Raw genomic sequence first — 22,558 nt, forward strand, 5'->3', positions numbered from 1 at the left:
GCGGGTGGCTCAGTGTTCCCCTCCATGCAATGAGGGTGAGCAGCCCTCCCTTTCCCGGGGAAGTAGTCCAGCAGTCCCGGGTGCAGCTGCCGGGACGCCACGAGCCTCCGCCCAGGCGCCAGGGGCCCAGTCCGTGCGCATAGGCGGTTCGTCCGCGGCAGGAACGCTGAGCCAGTGTAGCCGGTGAGCCCAGGCTCTCAGCTCCAAGATGCCGCTCCCCGCCACCCGGCCGCCAAGCCCCCGCCCCAGCCTGTCCAGGGCCCTGCGCCGCAGCAGCCGCTTACCGTGGGAGGGCAGTGCCCGGCGGCACCCGGCGCGGTCATACGGACAGCTGGGTCCCGGCCGGGCACCTCGTTGCCCTCGCTCGCTCGCTGGCCGCTGCCGAGTGGGCGCCCCGGCCGAGGGCCGCGCCGCTGTCCAGGGATGCGGAGAGAGGCTGCCGCGTGGAGAGGACCCAGGCAAACTTTCACTTTCCTCGGGCCGAACTTTACTAGCCAGCTCTCGGCACAGCCTTTTAAGTCAGCCGTGGGGGCATGTGGTTTATGGGAAATCACCCTGGTCAGGCGCCAGCGCACACACACACACGGACCGACACAGACACACACACGCACTGACACAGACACACATACTCCAGAGGCCCACTCAGCAGCCACCCCCACCTTCCCCCCTTCCCCCCACCCGCCGGCCAGGCCGGCTCGCGAGTCTCCCCAGTCACCGTCTGTCTTCTGCGCTGCCTTTCCGAGCCTTCAGCAAAAGAGCGCGGGCTCCACCGCGTCCCCACCCTGCCTTCCCCGCGCCTTCCGCGGACCCAGCGTTTCCTTCCGCGCTCTCCAGGAGACCCGGTGCTGGCGCGCTATGACTGTCCCGAGGGACTTTCCCTCCAGGCCTGAAAATCCCTAAATCTTAGCAGAAAATGGACTGAGAGCAGGGAAAAGAACTGGGAAGGGAAGGAAATCCTTCGAAGACGCCCTCACCCCATTCTTGGAGCGCCGAAAGAAGTCCAGCGTTACTAGCTCCTTCGTGGAGCCTGACTCAGCAGGTTTGCAGGCAGACCCCATCTTCCTCTGCGAGCAGCCTGCCCAGCATCCCCCAAGCAGCCTGCCCAGCCTCTAGTCCCATTATGAGAGGGAGGCCAGCTACCTGGCCAGGAAGGGAGCAGCTGTGTCCTGTGACAGCAAGCTGGGGGGTGCTTCCCTGAGTGCCACCAGACACTTCAAGGCACCTGACCTGTGGATAATGAAAATGCTGGCTGGTACCCATACTCCCTCCCGAAGGCAAAATCCAACTTAGATTGGAAAAGTCCTGCACCTGGGCCCTGGACTTCCCTGGATGTGGTTTGGAAATGCACTTGCTGAGGTGATTAATCACGTTTTGTCTCTGCATGAGAATGAGTCTAAGTGAGGACTAGTGGGATGAGCCAATTAATTATAATGTCAACTTCAGGAGCTTTTTCTTTCTTCAATTCATTATGACTCAATTCCTCTGTGAGGCTGCCCCCTTCCACCCCCTGGGAAATAAAGAATATGTGGCCTGCTCTTGAAGAGGGGTCTTTTGTCGGTCACACTACACATCCCTCACTCCAGTCCTAGGCAATAATTTTACACCCGAATGCCTTTGCTCACACTGGTCCCTCTGTTTGGAATAGTCCTTTCTCCATATGGCTGAAGACAAACTCCTCATCCTTTAAGACTGAAATTGCATCTCATCCTCCAACCGCCTTCCCCGGGTGCCAGAAGCCCAGTCCATGCGCAAAGGCAGTTCGTCCATGGCGGGGACGAACCTTAAAGGAGAGGTTGTGGCTCTGCGTGATGTGGACATGTTTTGTCACCAGACACAGGGAAATTGAGGCTGGAAAAGCTGATGGCTAGCCTGAGGTGACTCACCTGAGTCTCCTCTGCTTGCTCCTGCCCTGGGGCTGATGTTCTTCCCTCCACTCTCCTCAAGCCCCCAGCCCCACTGCGACTCGCCTAGCAGAGCAAAGGGTCCTTTTCCTGTGTTCCCACTGGAGTTGGCTCATTCTTCAGTGGTGGCTCTGATAAGTCATTCTCCACAGTACTTTTTGAAGTGTTTAAGGTGGTATGGTACCAGTGGTTACATTCTATACCCACCCTCGACTGAGACTTCCTCCAGGTGGTACCCATGCTCAGTCACCTCTGGATCAGTGGTACCTAGCACATAATAGGTACCCAGTTAATGATGATTGAGTTGAATGAGGCTATTAGAGAATATTTAGTTCATTTGACAAATATGTGCTAAGTGCCTACCAGATGCTAGGCAGTGTGCTGAGCCCTGGTGCTGACATGGTCACTGTACAATAATGATTTAAGATAACATGTTGACACTGCAGTTCTTAAGACTGATAAAAGGTTAGAGGAAGTAACCTGAGAAAGATACACCGCAGACTTGTTGAGAAAGGAGTCCGGTTTTACTTGCTCCCTCCTTCACCAACACAGCCCTGGCCCAGGCTCACTGAGGCTGGCATTTGAACTTCACTCAGCCTCTGGAGGAGCACAATCATTCTCCGCACTGGTGCAAGGCTTGAGGTCCTCAGTCCCTCCACTGATATTCTTTGCATACCCTGGTTTAAACCTGACTCCACTACTTACAAGTGATTTGACCTTGGTAGCTCTGCCAAGTCATTTGCTGTGTGACACTGAACAAACTTCTCTCAGTTCCCATGTCTATAAAACGGAGATGTAAATTTCTCTCTCTCACCAAGGTGTGATGAGTATTGAATAAGACAATGCCTGTGAAGTATTCAGCACAGGGCCTGAAGACAGTAAGGGCTATTGCTGTTACTATCTGTTTACTCACATGGGTTCTAAAGCAGTGACACCACAATGGTGCAGTGAACTTGGTAGTCCCAAGGCCAGATTTTAGTCCCAGCTCTGCCATTCATTTGCTGTGTGACTTTGGACAAATCCCTGAGCCTTTTGAGCCTCTCTTTCCTCATTTGTACAGTGGCAATTTTAAGACCTTCCCCAAGGAGTGGTCCTGAGGTCAAATGGGCTGACATATGGGAATCCCTAAGGCAATGAGCAACGCAGAGTAGGGATTCAGCTATGAAAGAGCTCTTTGGAAGTGTAGGCTGTGGGGCTCGGGAAGGCTCTGCCTTCACCTTGTTGCAGAGGGATGCGCAAGATCCTTGAAAACCACAACTCCGCAGTGAGACTTGCAGCTGTCTCTTCTCTGTTACCTTAAAGCTTAAAAGGAGAGATTGTGGATCTGCTTGATGTGGACACATTTCCAACACAGGGAAACTGAGGCTGGAAAAGCTGATGGCTAGCCTGAGGTGACTCACCTGAGTCTCCTCTGCTCGCTCCTGCCCTGGGGCTGATGTTCTTCCCTCCACACTCAGCAATCCCCCAGCCCCACTGCGTCTGCCTGGCCAGCTGGGAGACTTGTGGCTGGCAGGTCCTGGCTGCATGTTAGGGCCAAGCCAGCAGGATGGTTTCTGTCTGCACATGGTATCTGAAGAGCACATATCATCTTAGCTCTTCACATCCATGGGCAAGAAGTGATGGGACCACAGAAATAGATATTTCACCACATGTTACCTCAGATGAAGAAATGGAGACCCAGACATGATAAGCCACCTCCTCCAGAGTCACACGTGAATTGGCAGAGTTGAGGGTGGGGACCTCCAGAACGAGTCCTGGAGTGAGAGGACTCGGCTCTGCGTGCTCACCCCGGGCAGCTTAGCTGCTGGCCTCCCTGCTGACTACCAGTGGAGTCATGTCCCAGGCCACCTTCTGGGGCAGGAATTGGAAGGAAGCATCTGAGATTTGGGGTTTCGATTTCTTAATGTAGCATCATCAAGAAAGTGGTGCTCAGCTGACCCCTGGGGAGGGTGGAAGGGAGCATGAGAGAGACGCTATTTGCCAGAGGAGTGAACCACTGGAGGAGGAGAGAGACTGAACAGAGGGAAATGGAGATGGATGGCAGGAAGTGGGAGGAAGCCTCATTTGCTGGTTGTCCAAATATTATTTCCTTCAAACTATTTGACAGCCAATTTCCCCTGAGATCTTCTCTAGGAAATTGCCTGTTATCACAAATAGCTTGCTCTCTTCCTTTCTCTTGCTTTCCTTGTTTCTGTTTCCCTTTATGCATGCATTCCTCCCTTCCTCCTTCCTTTCTGTTTTCTTTTGTTCTCCCTTTCATTCTTCATTTCTTTGTCTTTCTCCTTCCTTCTTTCTCTCTTCCTTTCTTTCTCCCTTCCTTTTCTCCTTTCTTCCCTCCTGTCTCTCTTTCTTCCACCTAAGTGACCTTGTGACTCTTTAGGAAGTAGACTGGGGGTGGACAGCAGCTACTTTGGAAACTGGGGCTGCTTTCTTGTCCCGGTGCTACAGAAAGGGTCAGATTGTAGGACTCCTGGCTGGCCAGGTTTGGGAATGGGACATCAGACCAGAGGGTCCCATCTCCCAGCCACGCATCTATGTCCTTCGCACTGCAGCCTGCCCGTTCAGTCATGTCTCCTCCCACTTTCAAGGTGAGGGGTGCAGCATGAAGGGTGGTCAAGCAGCCACCACGGAGGGATCTTAGACTGACTGTCCCATCAATTAAATGGGAACAGCAGCTCCGACCTGCCAGCTTCCTAGGGCTGTTATGAAGCCTTTGTGTTTGGCAAACTACCGAGAGCCGAGCTTCGGTACTTTGGAACTATTGATATTTGTTGAGACCACCACCCCATCCTATGGCCGGAGGAAAGTCAGTCCCCCTTGTCCCAGAGTCACAGAAGTACATGCTGGCTTCAGGACTTGTGCCACCCTGGAGGGCAGGCACTGCTGCAATGCAAGACTGTATCAGCAGCCTGTCCACTTTCCTCTCCCGGAGCTGCCTGCCACAGCCAGGCCTGGCACCGTCTCCTGGACCTCAGCAGGAGCGGTTCTTAGGATGCTCTCATGAACTCCTCAGAGCTGATAAATCGAACCCAGAAATTGACAATTTATCCATTGTGAATTCTGGCTTCGCAAGTGCCCTCCCTAACCTCTAAAGTCACAACCCCTGAGCTGAGGACCCTTCTAGAATGAAAGTTTCCAACCTTCATCGGAAAAAGAGAATCACAAAAAGGATGATGTGTCAGCTGGTGCCCAAGCAACACAGTAAGCCCACTTCCTATCTTCACCCTGTGTGACTTCAGAGCAAGCAAGGGAGAGAATTACCTAGAAACAGGAAGTGAGAACCTACACCATCTGTAGTCAGCTGTTAGTGCAATAGACATTTTTAGTGCCAGCTGCATGCCAGGCCTATGCTTGTCCATACTTTGTTGAATTACATGGCCTCCCTCCTCACAGACTGCCAGGGACAGACACATCAAGGAGCAGTGAGTGTGACAGTGAAGAAATGTTCCAGTGCCCCAAAGGCCCAGATTAGCTTGACTTCAGAAGTCACCTGAAGGAAATCAGAAACCTGGAGTGGAGAAGAGATTGGGAATTAGAAGAAATCAGGTCCCAGATACAGCCAGAGAGACAGACCCTCTATTCCATGTGTGTATGTGATTTAAGGCTGCTCCTTGTCTTAGTTCTCTATGTTGGTTTGCCCAGTGTCAGCTGGGAGGTCCAAGGTGATGCTTGGATGCTCTGTATGGAGGCCAGGCTGGGCAGAGATGGGGGAGGCCCAGAGCAGGAGAGTAAGAGGGGAGAGGACACCTTCCTAAGGTTGCCGCATGTGAGGGAAGGAAAGGCATGGGTGACTCCAACTACAACCTACAATACTCACTCATTTCTGTGGCTGCCCTGAGCCCCAGGCCAGGAGCTCAGCCCCTGTACCTAACCTTTTTGTGCCTCAGTTTCCTCATAATGGTGCCTTAATCACAGGGTTGGTATAAGGATCTGTTAGGTGATTATGTATAAAATGCATAGAACATTGCTTAGAGTATAGCAGGTGCTAGATAAGGGGTAGAGTGGTCATTGTTGAAGGGCGAGTGAAGCCGGGAGAGCGCTGCATTCATTGTTCTGTCAATGGCACCTCAGGTGTCATTAAAGGCCGACTCCAGAGTGGCTGTGCTAATGCCTCAGTCAGGGAACAGTGGCAGTATGGGGTGGGGGTGGCGGGTGGCATATGACCAAGGCTGGTTCCACTCAGGAAAGCCCCTTCTGGATCTTGTCATGGGGAGAGCCCCTGCCCTGGGGCTGGGAGGATGTGGGGGTGGGCTTAATTCCAGAGCCCAGAGGAGTGGGCAGGGCTTGTGCTCCCACTTCTTGGTCCAGAACTCTCTCAGAGTCACTGACAGGAGCAGGAATGCAGTGTTCCTCCAGGAGCTCCTCCCTTCCCCTGACCACGATTGGCTCACATAACCCGCAACCGCCAATTGGTCCGTTCACTAGAAAGCCTGTTTGCTGGAGCCCAGGCAGAGCGCTCTGCCCCTCCCACTCCCCCCACCCGCCAGCACCAGCGCTGGGCTGTGGGTCCCCAGAGCAGATGGTCACTTGGCCTGGAGCAGCCTCCTCTTCTGTCCTCCATGGGCAGGCATGTGGGGAAGAGTCAAGGCAGGGCCATCCATGGCAGGGCGCCCGGGTGCTCTATGGGGCTGTTAGTCGAGAATTCTGCCTGTCAGTGTGCAGCTCTTTGCTAGAAGCAGCTGAGGGGCCAACACTAGATGATCCAGTCCTTGCCAAAGTGTAGCAGAAGAAATGCAGAATTTGGCTTCAGCTCAGATCTTTTTTGGATATATCATTTACCAACAGGGACCTTTGGCAATTTGCTTGAACCCTCCAAGCCTCAGTTCTCTCATCTGTAAAATGGGGATTATCATAATTTTGGCCTCTCATGAGTAGTGACAGAATCAAATTAGACATTTACTAGAAAATGCTCTGAATCTAAGAAGTAATCTTAGAAGACTCATGCAGTGTTGGCTATCGTTAGTGAAGGACTTTGGGGCTGAAATCGGATCATCTACATTCAGTTATCAGATCGCTACTTTCTAGCTTCGTGACCAGGGGCAATGTAGGAACCTTTTATGAGCCTCAATTTCCTCATCTACTAAATGGAAATCATAGTACCGTCTCAGAGTGTTACAAAAAGTCAACAGAGTATATAACCAGGCCCTTGTATATAACCAGAGTGGGTGCTGAGTGACTATTAGCTACAATTACTTATAGAAGTAACAGGAATGATATGACCAGAAGGAGCTCACCATAGAAAGCAAACCAGGTTCACATGCATCTTATTTTCTGCTCAGCTGTAGCTCCCCATGCTGTAACCACTCAATAAATATTTGCTGATTGATTGAGGATGATTGATCCTGGACTCCAGTCCCAACATTCCTGAAAACTGCCTGGCCCTGGGCCTTTTGGAATAGAGATGGAACAGCCTGGCATAGAGTCTCTCTCTCTCCTCCCTTCACCCCTGATTAGGTCAAATATTTGCTTCCCTTGAAGCTCATAAAGTTATTTCATTAAATTGTGTTTTTAGTTATGCAAAAACAGGGTCACGCCAAGGCTATTTTACTGCGAAGAAAGCAGAGAACCATAGAAAATATATTTTTAGATCATGACAATAGAAGTCATACTCCAGTTCTTCCCTGAATTAAAAAGAAATCATGGAGCACACGCCTAATTCTTTAAGCCAACTTAAAAGAAGGATTGGCCGGGCGCAGTGGCTCACGCCTGTGATCAGCACTGTGAGGGGCCGAGGCGGATGGATCACCTGAGGTCGGGAGTTCGAGACCAGCCTGATCAACATGGAGAAACCCTGTCTCTACTAAAAATACAAAAAGTAGCTGGGCTTGGTGGCACATGCCTGTAATCCCAGCTACTCGGGAGGCTGAGGCAGGAGAAACACTTGAACCCAGGATGCAGAGGTTGCAGTGAGCCGAGATCGCACCATTGTACTCCAGCCTGGGCAACAAGAGCAAAAATCCGTCTCAAAAAAAAAAAAAAAAGGCTCTTCCAAGAGCTGAGTTTGGGGGAAACTGGACTATGGGCTCACATCTTCTTGGACACTGTGCCCCTAAGGAGTTTTACTGCTTTTTGCAGGTGGGAGCCAGAGGAAAATTGAGCATATGCCTCTGGAATCACTAGCACTTCTCCCTGCATTCCTTAACTTGCTCATTTAATGAACATCTACTGAGCACCTACCTAGGCACTAGGGCTAAAATTATTGACCAGGACCACCTTTTACTCCCAGGAAGGTCACAGTCTCTTGGGAGGAGGAGACCCTTGCGTTGCATTGAGAGCAAAAGTGCACCTCATGCAGAAGTGGGGAAGGAGCATTCCAGAGAGAGGGAACAGCATGCACAAAGCTCAGGAGAGGTGAGGGCAGGGTAGTGGTTTCTGGGTAGTATAATTACTCAGGAATGATTGGAGCTGGGGAGGAAGACTAGAGGAAGTGAGAGAGAGGCCAGACCGATCTCATTTACTGGGTGTCTGTAGGTCATACACGTGACAATTTGCCCTTACATTGAGGACCACTGAGGATGCTAGGAGATGATAGCATTAGATCCATCCATTCAGTGAATGTTTTCCAAGCCTAGGACACTGTCTGATGGGGTCCGTGAAGAGGCACATCCGGTGCCACCTGGACTTGTCCTTAGCAAATGCAGCATCTCATTAGGAAGTGAGGGCTTGGGGGAGTGCCAGAGACTTACACAGGTTTATCAGCTAAAGGGAAGGAACCCACAGAGGAGAAGCTAAGGAGATGGAGATACAGGGCCACTGAAGGAGCAGGGTCCTGTGGATAGGTAGGGGCGAGATCAAGGACGTGAGGAGAGGGTCTGTGCGGTCAGAGAAAGGGACATTTTGCCTTTGAGGTCCAAGATGTGGGTTTGGCAGAAGGAACAGACCTCAGGAGACTAAGTGCTGTAGAGAGAGAGAAGTTCAGGTGATCAGTGGTGGGTCCAGGTGAAGAAAGAAGGAGGGGCCAGGAAACACTCACTGTCTCATTCAACAAACAAGATAAATGCTCACTGAGCACCCAGCGGGGAGCAGGGGCAATTAGGAACCAGACTGCCATGGTTCCCACCCCCAGGAGCTCATGATCTCCTGCCATCTCTGCTTGCCCCTCCCATGTCTTCTTGTTGGAATCCCCCTGTACTCATCTTTAGGGCCCATCTGAAATGTCCTCACACCTTGGGAAGCCTTCCCTCTTGCTCTCAACAGGAAGGCTTCCTCCCTTCTCTGGCCCCATGGTACTTTGGTCTCTGTGTCTCTCTTGTGTTGATGTGCATTTCTCACCCTTGATCCTACTAAACTGTGAGAGTAGAGACAGCTTTTATCTCCCACAGAACCCATGTATACTAGGTGCTCAAGGAAGCTTTGTTGAATGGATGAATGAATGAGTGAATGAATGGATTTTAGGGAATCCAGGTCATTCCCCCTGTTGGAGGTCACCTTTTTCCCACCCCTGTTTCTGAGCTAAGCATCACCCCTTCATCCCGCTGTGCCCTGTCCCAGTGCTGGCTGCTGGGTCACATGCTTGTCATGGGCCCTCTGCACTCGGGTGAGGTCATGGGTTCTGGCAGGATGCCAGAGTTCCTGCAGGTCAGAACTCGCTCTGTCAGTGTAACCCAGGTGCTAGCAGAACCTGGGGTGTTTGTCCAGGCTCTCCAAAGGCTGCAGAGACCTGCGCGCATACAGTTTGCTGGGGCACCTGTCAGGCCTTCCTCGCTGTCCGTCTGTCCTTGCTCTGCTCCAGCCCTTGTGTGGCATAGCAGTCCTGCCGGTGAACATTGTCCTCCCAGGTATGGCCTCACCTAGTGCTGACAGTGCTCCACACACACAGCGTAAATGCTAGCACCCTTGACTGATGCCAAGGCCTTCCTCAGGTTGGTCCCAACCTTCTGCTTCCGTCTTGTATTCCATTATACACCCCTATGCCTAACAAAAATGGGATAGCCATCTACCAGATAAATCCTTGTTAAATGTTTTCTATGCACCTGGCTCAAGGTTAAGTGCTGGGATTTCCGAAGTAGAAGATGGCCTACTGTCAGTGAGCTCACGGTCCAGCAGGCTGGAGGGGTGAGGCTGGAAGCAGCCGGTGACAGCATCCCATTGTTAAGACTATCGGGAAGGAAGCCCAGATTGCTGTGGGAGCCTCATGGAGAAGGTCCAGGGTCAGGTGCAGTTTTCAGGCGTGACGACAGGTGAGCCAAGAAAAGGAGAGAAGGGCGGGTCAGGGAAGGAGGTCCCAGGCAGAGGGAGCAGCAAGGGCAAAGGGGAGAGGGGGGTCTGGCTCAATGTGGTGAGTGTGAGTGGCAGAGACTTGGAGGGGAAGAAGGCTGGCAAGGCTGGCAGAGGCAGAGCCACAGAGGTGTCACTGTGCCTCCATCCCCACCTGTGGAAATAAACCCCCTCAACGGCCTCTCAGCTGCTCTCTCCACCAAAAAGAGTTCCATTTCCCCAACCCACATGGTCTCATCCTCCTCAGAACCCCGATGGCCCTTTACATCCATCTCCTAACCCTTGTCCCTGTGCCAGCTTATTTTCAGCTTCCATCTGTGCCTGCCCTACACCTGTACCTGCCTAGAGCAGAGACATGGCATTTCAATATCCTGCACAAATACTGAGTCAGCATCTACCCTGGGCTAGGTCTTGGTCCTGGAACAGAGCAGAGAGTGAGACAGGCGAATTGAAGTACCTCAGTCCCCACCCAGATGACCCTGTTCCTCTCAGGCTCCCCAGTGAATCATCAGGCAGTTGCTCCATAAGCAAGGAATCTGGTCAAAAGGAGGGCCATCGTGTCGTGACACTTACTGTGTGACTTTTGGCAAACTGTAGAACCTGTCTGATGGGGATAGAAGTAACCCCTCCCTCAGGGCCTTGTCATGAGTAAATGTGATAGCAAATGTGAAGGCTTGGTAAACTTTAGAGCAGCCTCCAAAGGCCAGAAGCTTCGGGGCGGGGATGCCTTTCTACTGCTTCTCACCAGCGCACACCTCCCAGGACCTGCCTCCATGGCGGAGCATCTCAGACCAGGCCTCTGCACCAGGACGGGGCTGACCTGCTCAGCTCAGTTCACTGCACCTTCTAGCTGCTTGTCCCATCCTCCCCAACACCTACCTTCTTTTTTTTATTTTTCTTTCTACATTTCTTATCAGTAAGGAAAAGCTTATAGCACTTCTAGGAGGCCTCATGTGTACAGCTGTGATTTTCAAGACTGCAATTTTTCTTCTGATTCTAGAGGATTTATTTCTTGTTATTTTTTTTAACCTCTGAGTTGAACTGCATCCAAATTTCAACATCAGAGGAATGGGAAGTTCTCAAACATGTTTAAACTGTGGAGCCCATAGAAGCCAGATCATTCTTTTCTGGAACTACAAAAAAAAAAACTTTGTTTTTTGAGATGGAGTCTTGCTCTGTTGCCCAGGGTGCAGTGCAGTAGCACGATCTCAGCTCACTACAACCTCTGCCTCTGGGGTTCAAGCAATTATCCTGCCTCAGCCTCTGGAGTTGCTGGGACTACAGGCGTGAGCCAACACTCCCAGCTAATTTTTGTATTTTTAGTAGGGATGGGGTTTCACCATGTTGGCCAGGATGATCTTGAACTCCTGACCTCGTGATCCACCCACCTCAGGCTCCCAAAGTGCTGGGATTACAGATGTGAGCCACCTCACCCGACCTCTTGTTAAATAACAGTGTGTTCAACCTTTAATTAACCTTACCTGTGCTAAATTGGAGCCACTGGATCCTTGTGCTTGCTATGGTTTTAACATGTCCCTCAAAAGTTCATGTGTTAGAAACTTAATCCCCAATATGACCATGCTGGGAGGTGGGGCCTACTAAAAGGTGATTGGGACATGAGGGGCAGTCCTCATGAATGGATTAATGCTATCATGAGAGTGTGCTGTCACCCATCAAGTCTGGCCCCTGATGCTTCTCTGTGTGTGTCTCACGTGCTTGCTTGCCCTTCTACTGCATTATAACACAGCAAGAAGACCCTAGCCAGATGCCAGGCAGATACTGGGGCCATGCCTTGGACTTCCCTGCTTCCAGAAATGGGGAAATAAATTTCTTCTCTTTATAAATTACCCAGTCTCAAGTGTTCTGTTAGAGCCACAGAAAATAGACTAAGACAATTCTCATGTAGACAACTCGTAGCAGGGCTCAAAGGTTTAAGGAAAATGTTGAGACCTCAAATCCTAAGTAAGGAATAGTCTACACTCAATCTTCAGACTGCGAAGGTTGGGGATGTTTATGTATATTTGGGGGTAGGACTCCAGCTCTAGGAAACAGAACTTGAGAGCTCTGGCTCCTGGAATCAGGCCAAGCCTCAAAAACAATAACCTGTCCCTCAGGGCTCTGCTGGGCTCCCAGCTTTCCTTTCTGCTGTGCTGCTCCCCGATGCTGATGGCCAGCCCATCCCTCTCGCCCCACCTACCACCCCCTGATCACTCTTAGAAAGGGAACGAAGCTGGTAACTGACTAGTAACATGGGCTGGAGCAAGACTGCCTGGATTCAACTCTAGCCGCTGTACTTACTAGCTGTGTAACCTTGGACAAGCCCTCTGTGCCTCAGTTGCCTTATCTGTAAAATGGAGATAATAACAGCACTGACCTTGATGGTACTGGTGAGGATTAACTAAGTTACAACAGGGGTCTACAGATCTTTCCTGCAAAGGGCCAGATAGTAAATATTTTTAGTGTGCACCATTACGTACCCCTATGCCTGACAAAAATCGGATAGTCATCCACTGGATAGATCTTTTTTTTTTCTTTTTTTTTTTTTGAGGCAGAGTCTTGCTCTGTTGCCCAGACTGGAGTGAAGCGGCACGATCTCTGCTCACTTCAGCCTCCACCTCCCAGGTTCAAGCAATTCTCACAGCTCAGTTTCCCAGGTAGCTGGGACTACAGGCACCCGCATCATACCCAGCTACTTTTTGTATTTTTAGTAGAGATGGGGTTTCACCATGTTGGCCAGGCTGGTCACGAACTCCTGACCTCAAATGATCCTCGTGACTCAGCCTCCCAAAGTGCTGGGATTACAGGCATGAGCCACTGTGCCTGGCCGATAAGTCTTTATTTAATGCTTACTATGTGCCTGGCTCAAGGTTAAGTGCTGGGATTTCCAAAGTAGAAGACAGCCTACTGTCAGTGAGCTCACAGTCTAGCAGAGCTGGAAGGGGTGAGCCTGGTAAGCAGCAAGTGACGGCATCTCAATGTTAGTGCTACGGGGGAGAAAGTCCAGGTCGCTCTGGGAACCTCATGGAGAAGGTCCAAGGTCAGGCGCAGTTTTCAGGGCCGATGGCAGCTGAGCTGAAAGGAGAGAAGAGCAGGGCAGGGAAGGGGGTCCCAGGCAGAGGGAGCAGCAAGGGCAAAGCGGAGAGCGGAGACAGGCTCCGTATGGTGAGTGTGAGTGGCAGAGGGTTGGCGGGTAAGAAAAAGCTTCTAGCACTTCTAGGAGGCCTCAGACTCTGTCACAACTACTCTGCTATTGTACCATGAAAGCAGCCATGGACAATACATATGCGATGGGCATGTGTTCCGATAAAATGTATTTATAAAAACAGATAGGGAGCTGGATTTGCCCTGAGGCCTATAATTCACTGACCCATGAGTTAATATGTGAAATAAGTGCTTGTCATGCAGTAACACTCAACAAATGTTAGCAATTACTATTCATTCGTGAATCAACTAAATATTTGAGCACCTACTCTATGCCAGGCCCTGTTGTGAGTGCTGGGGCCATAGCCAGGAACACAGACAAGGTTCCTGCCCTCGAGGAGCTTCCATTCTAGATGGGGGAGACAAAAATAAACAAGGAAACGAGAAAAGACCAGGTCGTGGTAAGTGCTCTCTCAAAACTAAAGCAGGGACTGTCATAGTGATGTCAGGATGAACTACATCAGTGTGGTGGCCAGCAAAGGCCTCTTGGAGGATGTAACCTTCAAGCCAAGACCAGCATGATGAGGCGCCAGCTCTGAAGCAACGGAAAGAGCAGGACAAACAGCCCAGGCGCCCACTTCTGCTCTGTCCTTAGCCCGGAGAACCAGAGGCAGTGTCTGCCATGCTGGGAGGGCCAGGAGGAGAGGGGGACAGCAAAGAGAGGACAGAAAGGAACACCTCGTGGGATCTGGCGACTCTGGGTGCTGCGCCGGCTGTGGGAGGGGGTGTTTCTCCTCATCCTTTTGATCCTCAGCCCATCTCCCAGGATACATCCCTTTTCTCAACATCCCGACCCTCAGCCTGGCACCCCTCTCTCCTTTCTGCTGCATTCCCCTCACTGACTGGCTGAAAGCCCTCAGCCTAGGCATGGCAACACCTCTGCTTCTCACATCTGTCTCTGAGTCCCGGGTTTGTTCGAGCCGGTTTACCCACTACTTAAAGCCAGAGGTGCCACCCAGCAGGTGAGTAGGAGGCTCTGCAGCTACTTCCTCCTGTACAGGGGGTGTTTGGAATCCCATACACAGAGAATGAGGCGGGCTTCACCGGAGCAACTCCCAGACACAGGTTTGCTTCCCTTGTTCTCCGATTCAATGCTTCCTAAGCTCTTTTTTGACTGAGCAAGCACCTTTGTGCATTTGGTTTCTGGTCCCTGCAGATATTGCAAGCCCCTCTCTTTCCTGCCCTCCACCCCCAGTCTCAGCCTTCTCTTATTAGTTGAACATTCTGGCTCACACAGAATTCTGCAGGATGGCCTAACCTGGGAACCGGACCGCACTGGTGATGTTGCTCTTCTACAGAGAACAAATCCTCAACTCCAGCAGCTTCTGGAGCTGGAGGCAGCCTGCCGACCTTCCTACCGCAGCAGTTTCCCACTCGAAGCTTCTACACCAGAGGGCCACCTTTCCTGACCTGGCCCCAGGCTCTAGTTATACCCTTCTGGGTAGCGCTTCATCCCTCCTTCAAATCTCACTTCCTTTAGACACCTTCCCAGACTGTGTCCCCAACTCAGATGCCCCCTGGTTCCAGCATCTCCCTCCAGATGCGAACCTCAGAACCAGCTCTGATTGGCAGGTCCTTCTCACCCCGACCTGTGTGGCACAGGGCGCTGAAATGGCACCTCCTCGCTCTGTGTCCCTCACATCTCCTCAGCTGGCTGTGAGAGGGTTTCCAGGGCTGCCTGACTCATCAACGACTGACATTGTCAGGCTGGCTGTCACGTGGCTAGGTGGGTCCCATGGGTGGGTGGGCAGCATGGAGGGGCCAGTGTGTCCTCCAGCCCATTTGGGAGGCCTCCCCCGCCCCAACTCTTTGTTGTCCTGCGTTGCTATCTTGGTACCCAGGAAGCCTGCTGAAGAAGGGAAAGTCTGACCCTTCTTCCTGTCAACAATGACTTTCTGCTTGGAGCTGACCCCTTTGGGGTGAGTCACCAGGAAGGGCAATCCGCCTCTGCTGATGGGAGGAGGAAGCCGGGGAGGGGAGGCTCAGTGTCTGGGGTCACTGAAGTTTGTGGCTACACCAGGGTCTTCCTGCAGAAGGGGCTCAGAATAGGCTGCCTGCTGACCCCAAAAGTGGGGGATGGTCTCCAAATCCCTCCCCTCACCCTCCCATCCTGCTGTTTCACCTGCAGTCACATCAGATTGATGTCCTTAAACACAGCTGTGACCATGTCACATCTCAATTATAATCTTCAGAGGCTCCTTGTTTCCTCCAGAATAAAGTCCAAATGCCCTTGCTCGGCCCCAAGCTCCTCTCTGACCTCATCACCCTTCTGCTCTGTCAGGCTGGCGTCCTTTGCTCCTGAATGTGACACAGCACACACGGCCATCTCCACACTTCTGCCTTCGCCACGCCTTTCTCCATCGTCCCCCTCCCCTTGCCCTTTCTTTTCCAGATGTACCATTTCCATTTTCGTTCCCACATCACCCTTCCATCTATTCAAAAAGTATTTATTGAGCACCTTCTGTGTGCCAAATTTAATGCTCTGAACTGAAGTTTCTACCTCCAATGAGCTAGACAAGTACTCATAGGCCTGCCAGGCTTGCAGAAGGTAAGAGACATACTCAGACACTTGCAAAGTAGCACCTGGGAGGGACATCTCACCCATGTTGAGATCACAGATGGCTGGAGGAGGTTGCACCCCTGATGATTTCCTGGGGAGTGAGCAGGAGGTAGGTGGGTAAGGTAACCAGGTCTGGAAGCTGGAGGTAAGAATGTGTGGACCAGAGGAACCAGAAAATAGGAAGGCCTCAGTCAAAAGTCAGTGCATTCTAGGAACTGAAAATTGGTCACAAGATTTGGAGTAGAGGGTGTGAGGTGGGTGGTGAGAGGAGGCGGGGAGTGACCCAGTGGCCCCTCACAGTTTGGTCTTTATCCTAAGAGCCGTCAGAAGCCAGTGAACGGTTTATAGCAAAAGTTCGCACTGTGCGAATTTATACCTTGGAAAGTCCAGTGTGACTGGAATGGGGACCGCAGATTGGAGGAGGTGAGCTGCAGGTGGGGAGACTTTAGATGGGGACAGTTTCCACAGTCTGGGCCGAGATCATAGTGGCGTGAGTCGTGTCCCCCTCACCCTGCAGCCACATTCCCCTTCTTTACAAGCTCACTTCCCACCCGGGGCCTTTGCTTTTGCTCTTTCCTCTGCCTGAAACACTCTGTCCCCTGACACTCACATGGTTTGTGCATCCAAATAATCCAGGCTTTTGTCTGGAGCAGTCCCTGACCCCTGTCACTCTCACTGTGCTTACTTTGCTTTAATTTCCATCTTGGCCTATATCACTCCCCAGCGGATATGTCATAGGTTGTGCATGTGTTTTTCTATCTCCATCACTAGCATGAGACCTCCTTCAGGGGAGGGGTTTGGTCTGCCTGCTTCGCCTTCACTTTGGAGGTGCCTGAGGCATGCCCAGAGTAGACACCCAGTCGACACTGGTGACAGGATGCAGCTGGGAGCATCTGACTCACCTGAAGCACCATGGTTGCCCCTGGGACAGGGAACAGGTTGGTGGGGGCAACAGCAGAACCGCAGGCAGAGTGGGAGGGGTGTGGGACAGAGCCCAAGGTCTGCAACACCTCTGCCTCAGGTAGAGGAGAGGAGCCCCCAGAGGAGGAAAGAAAGGATGGTCAAAGAGTGGACCTTATATGGGTGTTCGTGCTTTGTGCCCCGATGGGAGCTTTAGGCTGTGTGGTGCAGCACTGCGGTGCCAGGGAGTGGAGATTCCCAACAGGAGCAGCGGGCCAAGAGCAGGTAAGCTTCAGAAAGCTCGGGGCTGCCAAAGACCCTGGGGTAGGCAGCTTTCGGAGGGAGGGAGTGCAGGGACAGGAGCTTGGCGGAGGAGAGACAGAAGAGGGGGAGCGCTGTCGCGAATGATGACCATGGCCTCTTCACTGCTCTCCTGGCCCTGCTTTGGCAGCACACTCTCCATGCAGAGTCATCTTTTAAAAGCATAAATCAGATCATCTCACTCTCTTGTTCAAAACCATTACTTCGAATAAAACGCAAGCTCCCTAAAGTGGCAAACAAGACCCTGGGGGACCTGGCCCTACCTTGTCCTCTGACCTCATCTCCCCAGAACCACATCCTGCTCACTCTGCTCCTGCTCCTCGGACTCCCTGCCAGTCCCTGAGCAAGTGGGTCCCTGTTCCCAGCACTGGCTCATGTTGCTCCCTCTGCCTGGAAGTTCCTCCCTTCCAGGACGTTGCCACCTGGCCCTCCCCCTCACCACATTCAGGCCTCTGTTCAAATGTCACCTCCTCAGATGCTTCTCCACCTGGAGGATCTTAAGATGGAACTCTCCACCTTCTGCCGCCTTAGTTTATTTTTCTGCATGGCAGACATTTATATTTATCATGTATTACATGTTTGCTTATTTGCTGGCTTACTTCTTGTTCATCTTCCCTACTTAAGTGTGAGCTCCAGGAGGACGGGGGTTTTGTCTGCTTTGTTCATTCTCCATTCTTAGCCCACAGCCCAGCCCACAGCACATGCTGAGCACACAGTAAATGTGCTCAATGGATGTTTGCCTAATGAACAACACTCTCTGAAGCAAATGTGCAGAGCCTAACATACAATGGCTCAGCACCACAGCTCTGCAAAGGGACATCCCCGTTTTACAGAGGAGCAAGCCTGGACTTGGAGCAGCTGAGTAACTGGGCCACAGACAGAGCTCACTGGACTGCAGGCTATGAGCACAGACCAGCTTTTCTCATCCAACTCAGGCACCCCCTCAGAAAGGAACAGTCTAGGCCCTCCTTCCACCTTCTCCTAGACTCGGTGGGGAGACAGAAGACAATGAGGGGAACAAAGAAGTGCAGGGAGGAACGCTGGGAGGAGAGGGGGAGGAGGAGCCCCGAGGAAGAGCCGGCTGCCGGAGGACAGGATGTCTGTCTTGGATCCTGCCGAGGCCTGAGGGAAGAGGCTGCTCAGTGAGTGAGACCTGAGTGCCCTACATCCCGAGCTAAAGGGCACCTTGGATGCCAAAGCCCACTTCTACCTTCAGGGGCCGAGCAGGGACTTGCCTCAGGACGGGAGGGCCATGGCTAAGGGAGTCCTGACCCTCTGGAAACTTCCCCCTTTCCACCTCCCCACCACCCACTGCAAGCTGCTGGGAATTCCCCACTTCCTGGTGGGAACTGCAAGGCCCTGGGGAGACTTGCCTTAGCCCTGGAATTTAGGACACTTTCCTGCTTTTATGAAAATATCTTCACCCTCTGCATACCAACCCCTCCCAAACACAAATTGGTGGGGGTGGGGCGGAGGAAGGGGGTTCCATTGGAGAACCCTCCCTTACCACCCAGCCCAGGCGCAAACTAGTTTTTCCCAGGGCTCAGAAGCTGCCTGTCAGCTTCTTGTTTAGGGATTACACTGAGGGAATAGGGTCCCCCCGTCCTTTATTTGAGATGAGTGTCTTCATGGCTGACACCACGACTGCTGAATCCGCAGCCTCCAAACCCATGCTGGGGTCCAATCCCCAGCCAGGGCAGGAGGCGTTCTGCTGGTGCCTCTCCGCGTGGCTCTACGCTGTCCTGGTGAGTCACTCCAGCCTGGTCCCTAGAGCTCTTGCCCCTGTCTCTTCTTGCTGGAAGTGTCCCTTCCCTGTCCCTTTCCTGGCAGTGTGTAGGAAAGAATGATGGACAACAGACCTAGGCTGGGAGGTCTTGTCGATCAGCCAGCCTCAGAGAGCCCAGCCGGGATGAGCATCGACTTGCTGGCATCTGGGGTCAAGACAGCAGTCACATGAGTCGTGCGCACTTGTCTAGTCTGGGACACATCCCAGCCAACTGTTTGCTCATGGGTCCCCAGAGCACCTGCTACTTCCAGGAAGCTCTCTCTTAACTCATTTCAGCAAACGCCCAACCTGCCAAGGCTTCACTACAAGGCACTGGAAGGGAGAGATTAAAAGAATGGAGAAGACACAGCTCCTCCCTTCCAGGAGTCTGGAGACCCATCCTAACAATCATCACATACTGTGCTTTAAGACGTGCTAGGCTCTGGACTAAGGTGCGGGGACTCAGCGATAAGTAAAACACTTCTCTGAACTCCAGAAATTTAGATTGTACCTGGGAAGAGACAGCTACAATAAACTGGTAATTCACTGGTAATTCCACTATGTGGTGGAATTACCTGAAAAGCCAGGCAGCTCCTCCCTCCAGCCTCAGCTGAGATGTCACCTTCCCCTAGGAAGTCTTGCCTAACCCTCATCTGGGTAGACGTCCTCCAAGCATCACCGCATGTACCACTGAGCTGTGTCATTGCCCGGAGCCTAGCAGCAGCCCCCGTGCCCCCATCCCGCTGCCACCAGAACATGAGCACCTTGAAGGCAGGGATTGGCCTTCTGCTTTGTGTCCTCCGAGTCTCACACAACTAAATATATTTATAGATAAGCGCTACACGAATGACTTCTAAACAGTTGACTCCGATACAAGGCTGACAATGTATGCTAAATAGAGATTTGACAACATGCTGGCTTTCTTGTAGAGAAAGGGCTGATGAATTCTGAAGAATGAGGATAGAAAAGGCCCCAGAGAGGTGTGATTGCGGCTAAGCCCTACGGGATGAACAGGCTCTTGGCAGCAAGAGAAACAGGAGGGCATGAGTCAGGAACATACATGGCTTGTTACAGCTAACATACAAAAGCCTGTAGGGACTGGGAGTGTCTGGAGGAGATGTGGGTGGCCGGTGAGGAGGAGTCTTGGTACCGTGCTAAGCAAGGAGTCTCGTCTGTTCTGTAGACACAGAGACCCTCGGAGAAAGTTCCAGGCCGGGAGTCATCTAACCTGAACCGCATTTTGCAGAGGCTCTGCTGATGGCTGTGGGAAGGGTATATTTTGGAGAGTGCATTTCTAGGAGTGTCCTCTCCTTGGCCTCTGTCCCCAGGAAGTGGGAGCTGGGGAAAGTTGGGGGGAAAGGGTGGAGCGGATAAATCAGTTAGGAAGAATGGAATGTTAGGAGACTGATGGCAATAGCATGGATCAGAACAGGCACAGTGGGAAGAGAAAGAGGCAGAGTTGGTGACCAAATGGACATGGGAGTAAGACTGAATTATCCATGCAGAGTGTCTGAGAAGAGCAGGCTCCAGGAGTCGGGGAAGGGGAGGAGGGTTTCCATTCTGGGCTGCCACTGGCATGTGAGTAGGGGAAGAATCTTACATTTTCTCAATCCTGATTCATCTTGATAACAAGCAATGAGAGGATTCTGAGGAATCCATTTTGTTCAAAGCTTATACCAGTGACAAAACCTCTTCCTATTATGGAAATATCTCACAGAGCCCTCCTGGTTTTAACTACAACCACCCCACACACACCCACCATCATAGCAACCAATGTGACTGAGACACAGTGGGGTGTTGCCAGGAGAGGTAAGATGTGGAGGGCACAGGGAGCCCCTGCCATCATCGGGATGACTTTATGTCCGTGAGAGTGGCAGCCCACACCCTAGCCTCTGAGCTGCTGGCTTTCCCCATCTCTGACAACCTTCTGTCCCACTGTGACTTGGCCACCCACTCCAATCACCACTCCCTGGACTTAGTCACCGTCCAGAACTCCCTCACCACTGAAATCACTAATCCTGATGCCTTCTCTATCCTCTCAGCTTCTCCACTCAATCTCTTTGTCTACACCTGACCTCTGCCCCCATCAGGTGCCCCGTCCACAGACCCCTTTGTTTTCTTTCAGTTCAGCAGCCCGCTTCTTCCTGCACTCTCTTTTCTCACAGCTAAGAGGCACAGCTCAGAGTTTTATTCATTCTCCCCTATAACATAAACTCCCCCTTGTTGCACCACGTGCCAAAATTCCACCGGTTGATGAAGCAGCTGTCCTTTCCTCTGAACTGTGCTGGCATGACAGGTGATTCTGCAGGACGAGACCACGGCAGCAAGCTGGCCAGGTCCTCCAGCGCTATGACCACCAAGCGCAGCTGGGTCGTCAGCGCTACCTGCTGTGCATTTTCTAGTCCTGGAAAAACCACCGTAGTAGACTGCATCCCTGTCCTCAAACCTTCCACATGTTTACTTCCATCTGAATTCTCAGCAGATGTTATCACTCACTCCTTCCAAAGATGAAACAGAAGGCGTGAGGCAGTGGGTCTTGGGCCATCCTGCCGCTTCTCCTATTCGCCGGCGACACTGGTCCCCTCCACTTTGCCTCCTGATTTAATTGGAAGGCATGCAGTCCTCTAACCTGGCCACTTAGCTTTTGGATCCCAACCCTTGCTGCCATCTCAAGGATGTTGCCTATCCCCTCTTTTCCTTTATCTTCAACCTCTCCCCGTTTACTCTCAGCTCCCCATCATTTAAACACATTCAAGTCTCTAATGTTAAATCAGATCCTCCCTTGATTCTATCTCTTCCTCCAAGGATTACCCTCCCCTTCCTAGGAAAACATCTCAAATACTTTCCGCTTCCTCAACTCGCTGTGATAGATTTTTCCTCCCTCACAAAACATAAATTAACTGCACCCAAACCTCTAATGACCTTCTCCATACATTCAGTGAACACTTCAGCCCTGGTGTGTCTGATTTTTCCACTGAGAGTCACTTCTTCTTTCTCCTACCCTTGGCTTCCGTGACACTTTCCTGTTTGTCCTCCTCTACCCAAACTCTAAGTATTGGAGTTACCGAGACCTCCCTAGGCCTGTCTCCTCTATGTATTGCCCCTAAGCCACGCCCTGCACTCCCAATGCTTCAAGTGCTGCTCTAGGCTGGCAGCTGTGAAGCACACCCGTCTGTCTGGACTGCTCCAGAGCTTCAAATCCATGGGTTCAATTGCCCATAGGGTTGTCAGATTTAGTGAATAAAAACACAGGATGCCCAGATAAATTTAATTTTGGATAAACAATAGATGCTTTTTTTTTTTTTTTTTTTCTGAGACAGAGTCTTGCTCTGTCACCCAGGCTGGAGTACAGTGGTGTGATCTCGGCTCACTGCAACCTCCGCCTCCCAGGTTCAAGTGGTTCTCTTGCCAAAGCCTCCTGAGTAGCTGGGATTACAGTCACCTGCCACTGCGCCTGGCTATTTTTTGTATTTTTAGTAGAGATGGAGTTTCACCATCTTGGCCAGGCTGGTCTCGAACTCCTGACCTCATGATCCACCCCAACCTCGGCCTCCCAAAGTGCTGGGATTACAGGCGTGAGCCACCATGCCTGGCCACAATAGATGCTTTTTTAGTATGAATATGCCCCATGTAATAGGACAGATTTATACTAAAACATGATCTGTTGTTTATCTAAAATTCAGATGTAACTGA

General features: G+C 51.7%; 1 protein-coding gene across 4 annotated transcripts in view; it reads right to left on the bottom strand.

Moving 5' to 3' along the window:
- Positions 1–22,558, bottom strand: part of CSF1 (colony stimulating factor 1) — a 47,772-nt gene that overhangs the window by 19,551 nt on the left and 5,663 nt on the right. For 2 of the 4 annotated variants that reach the window (XM_012468085.2, XM_012468087.2), the window contains exon 1: positions 285–645. The exons of 1 other annotated variant lie outside the window; for it this stretch is intronic. In XM_012468085.2, coding sequence (XP_012323508.2) covers positions 285–323 — 39 coding nt within the window. In that variant the 5' untranslated portion in view covers positions 324–645. Of the gene's footprint in view, positions 1–284; positions 646–715; positions 2,834–22,558 lie in introns of those variants that run through there. One more of the 4 variants, XM_012468086.3, reaches the window with a different exon arrangement.

This window comes from Aotus nancymaae, unplaced genomic scaffold (assembly GCF_030222135.1).
Source record: "Aotus nancymaae isolate 86718 unplaced genomic scaffold, 86718_ANA_hifiasm-v0.15.2.pri h1tg000007l, whole genome shotgun sequence".
Taxonomy (NCBI): Eukaryota; Metazoa; Chordata; class Mammalia; order Primates; family Aotidae; genus Aotus; species Aotus nancymaae.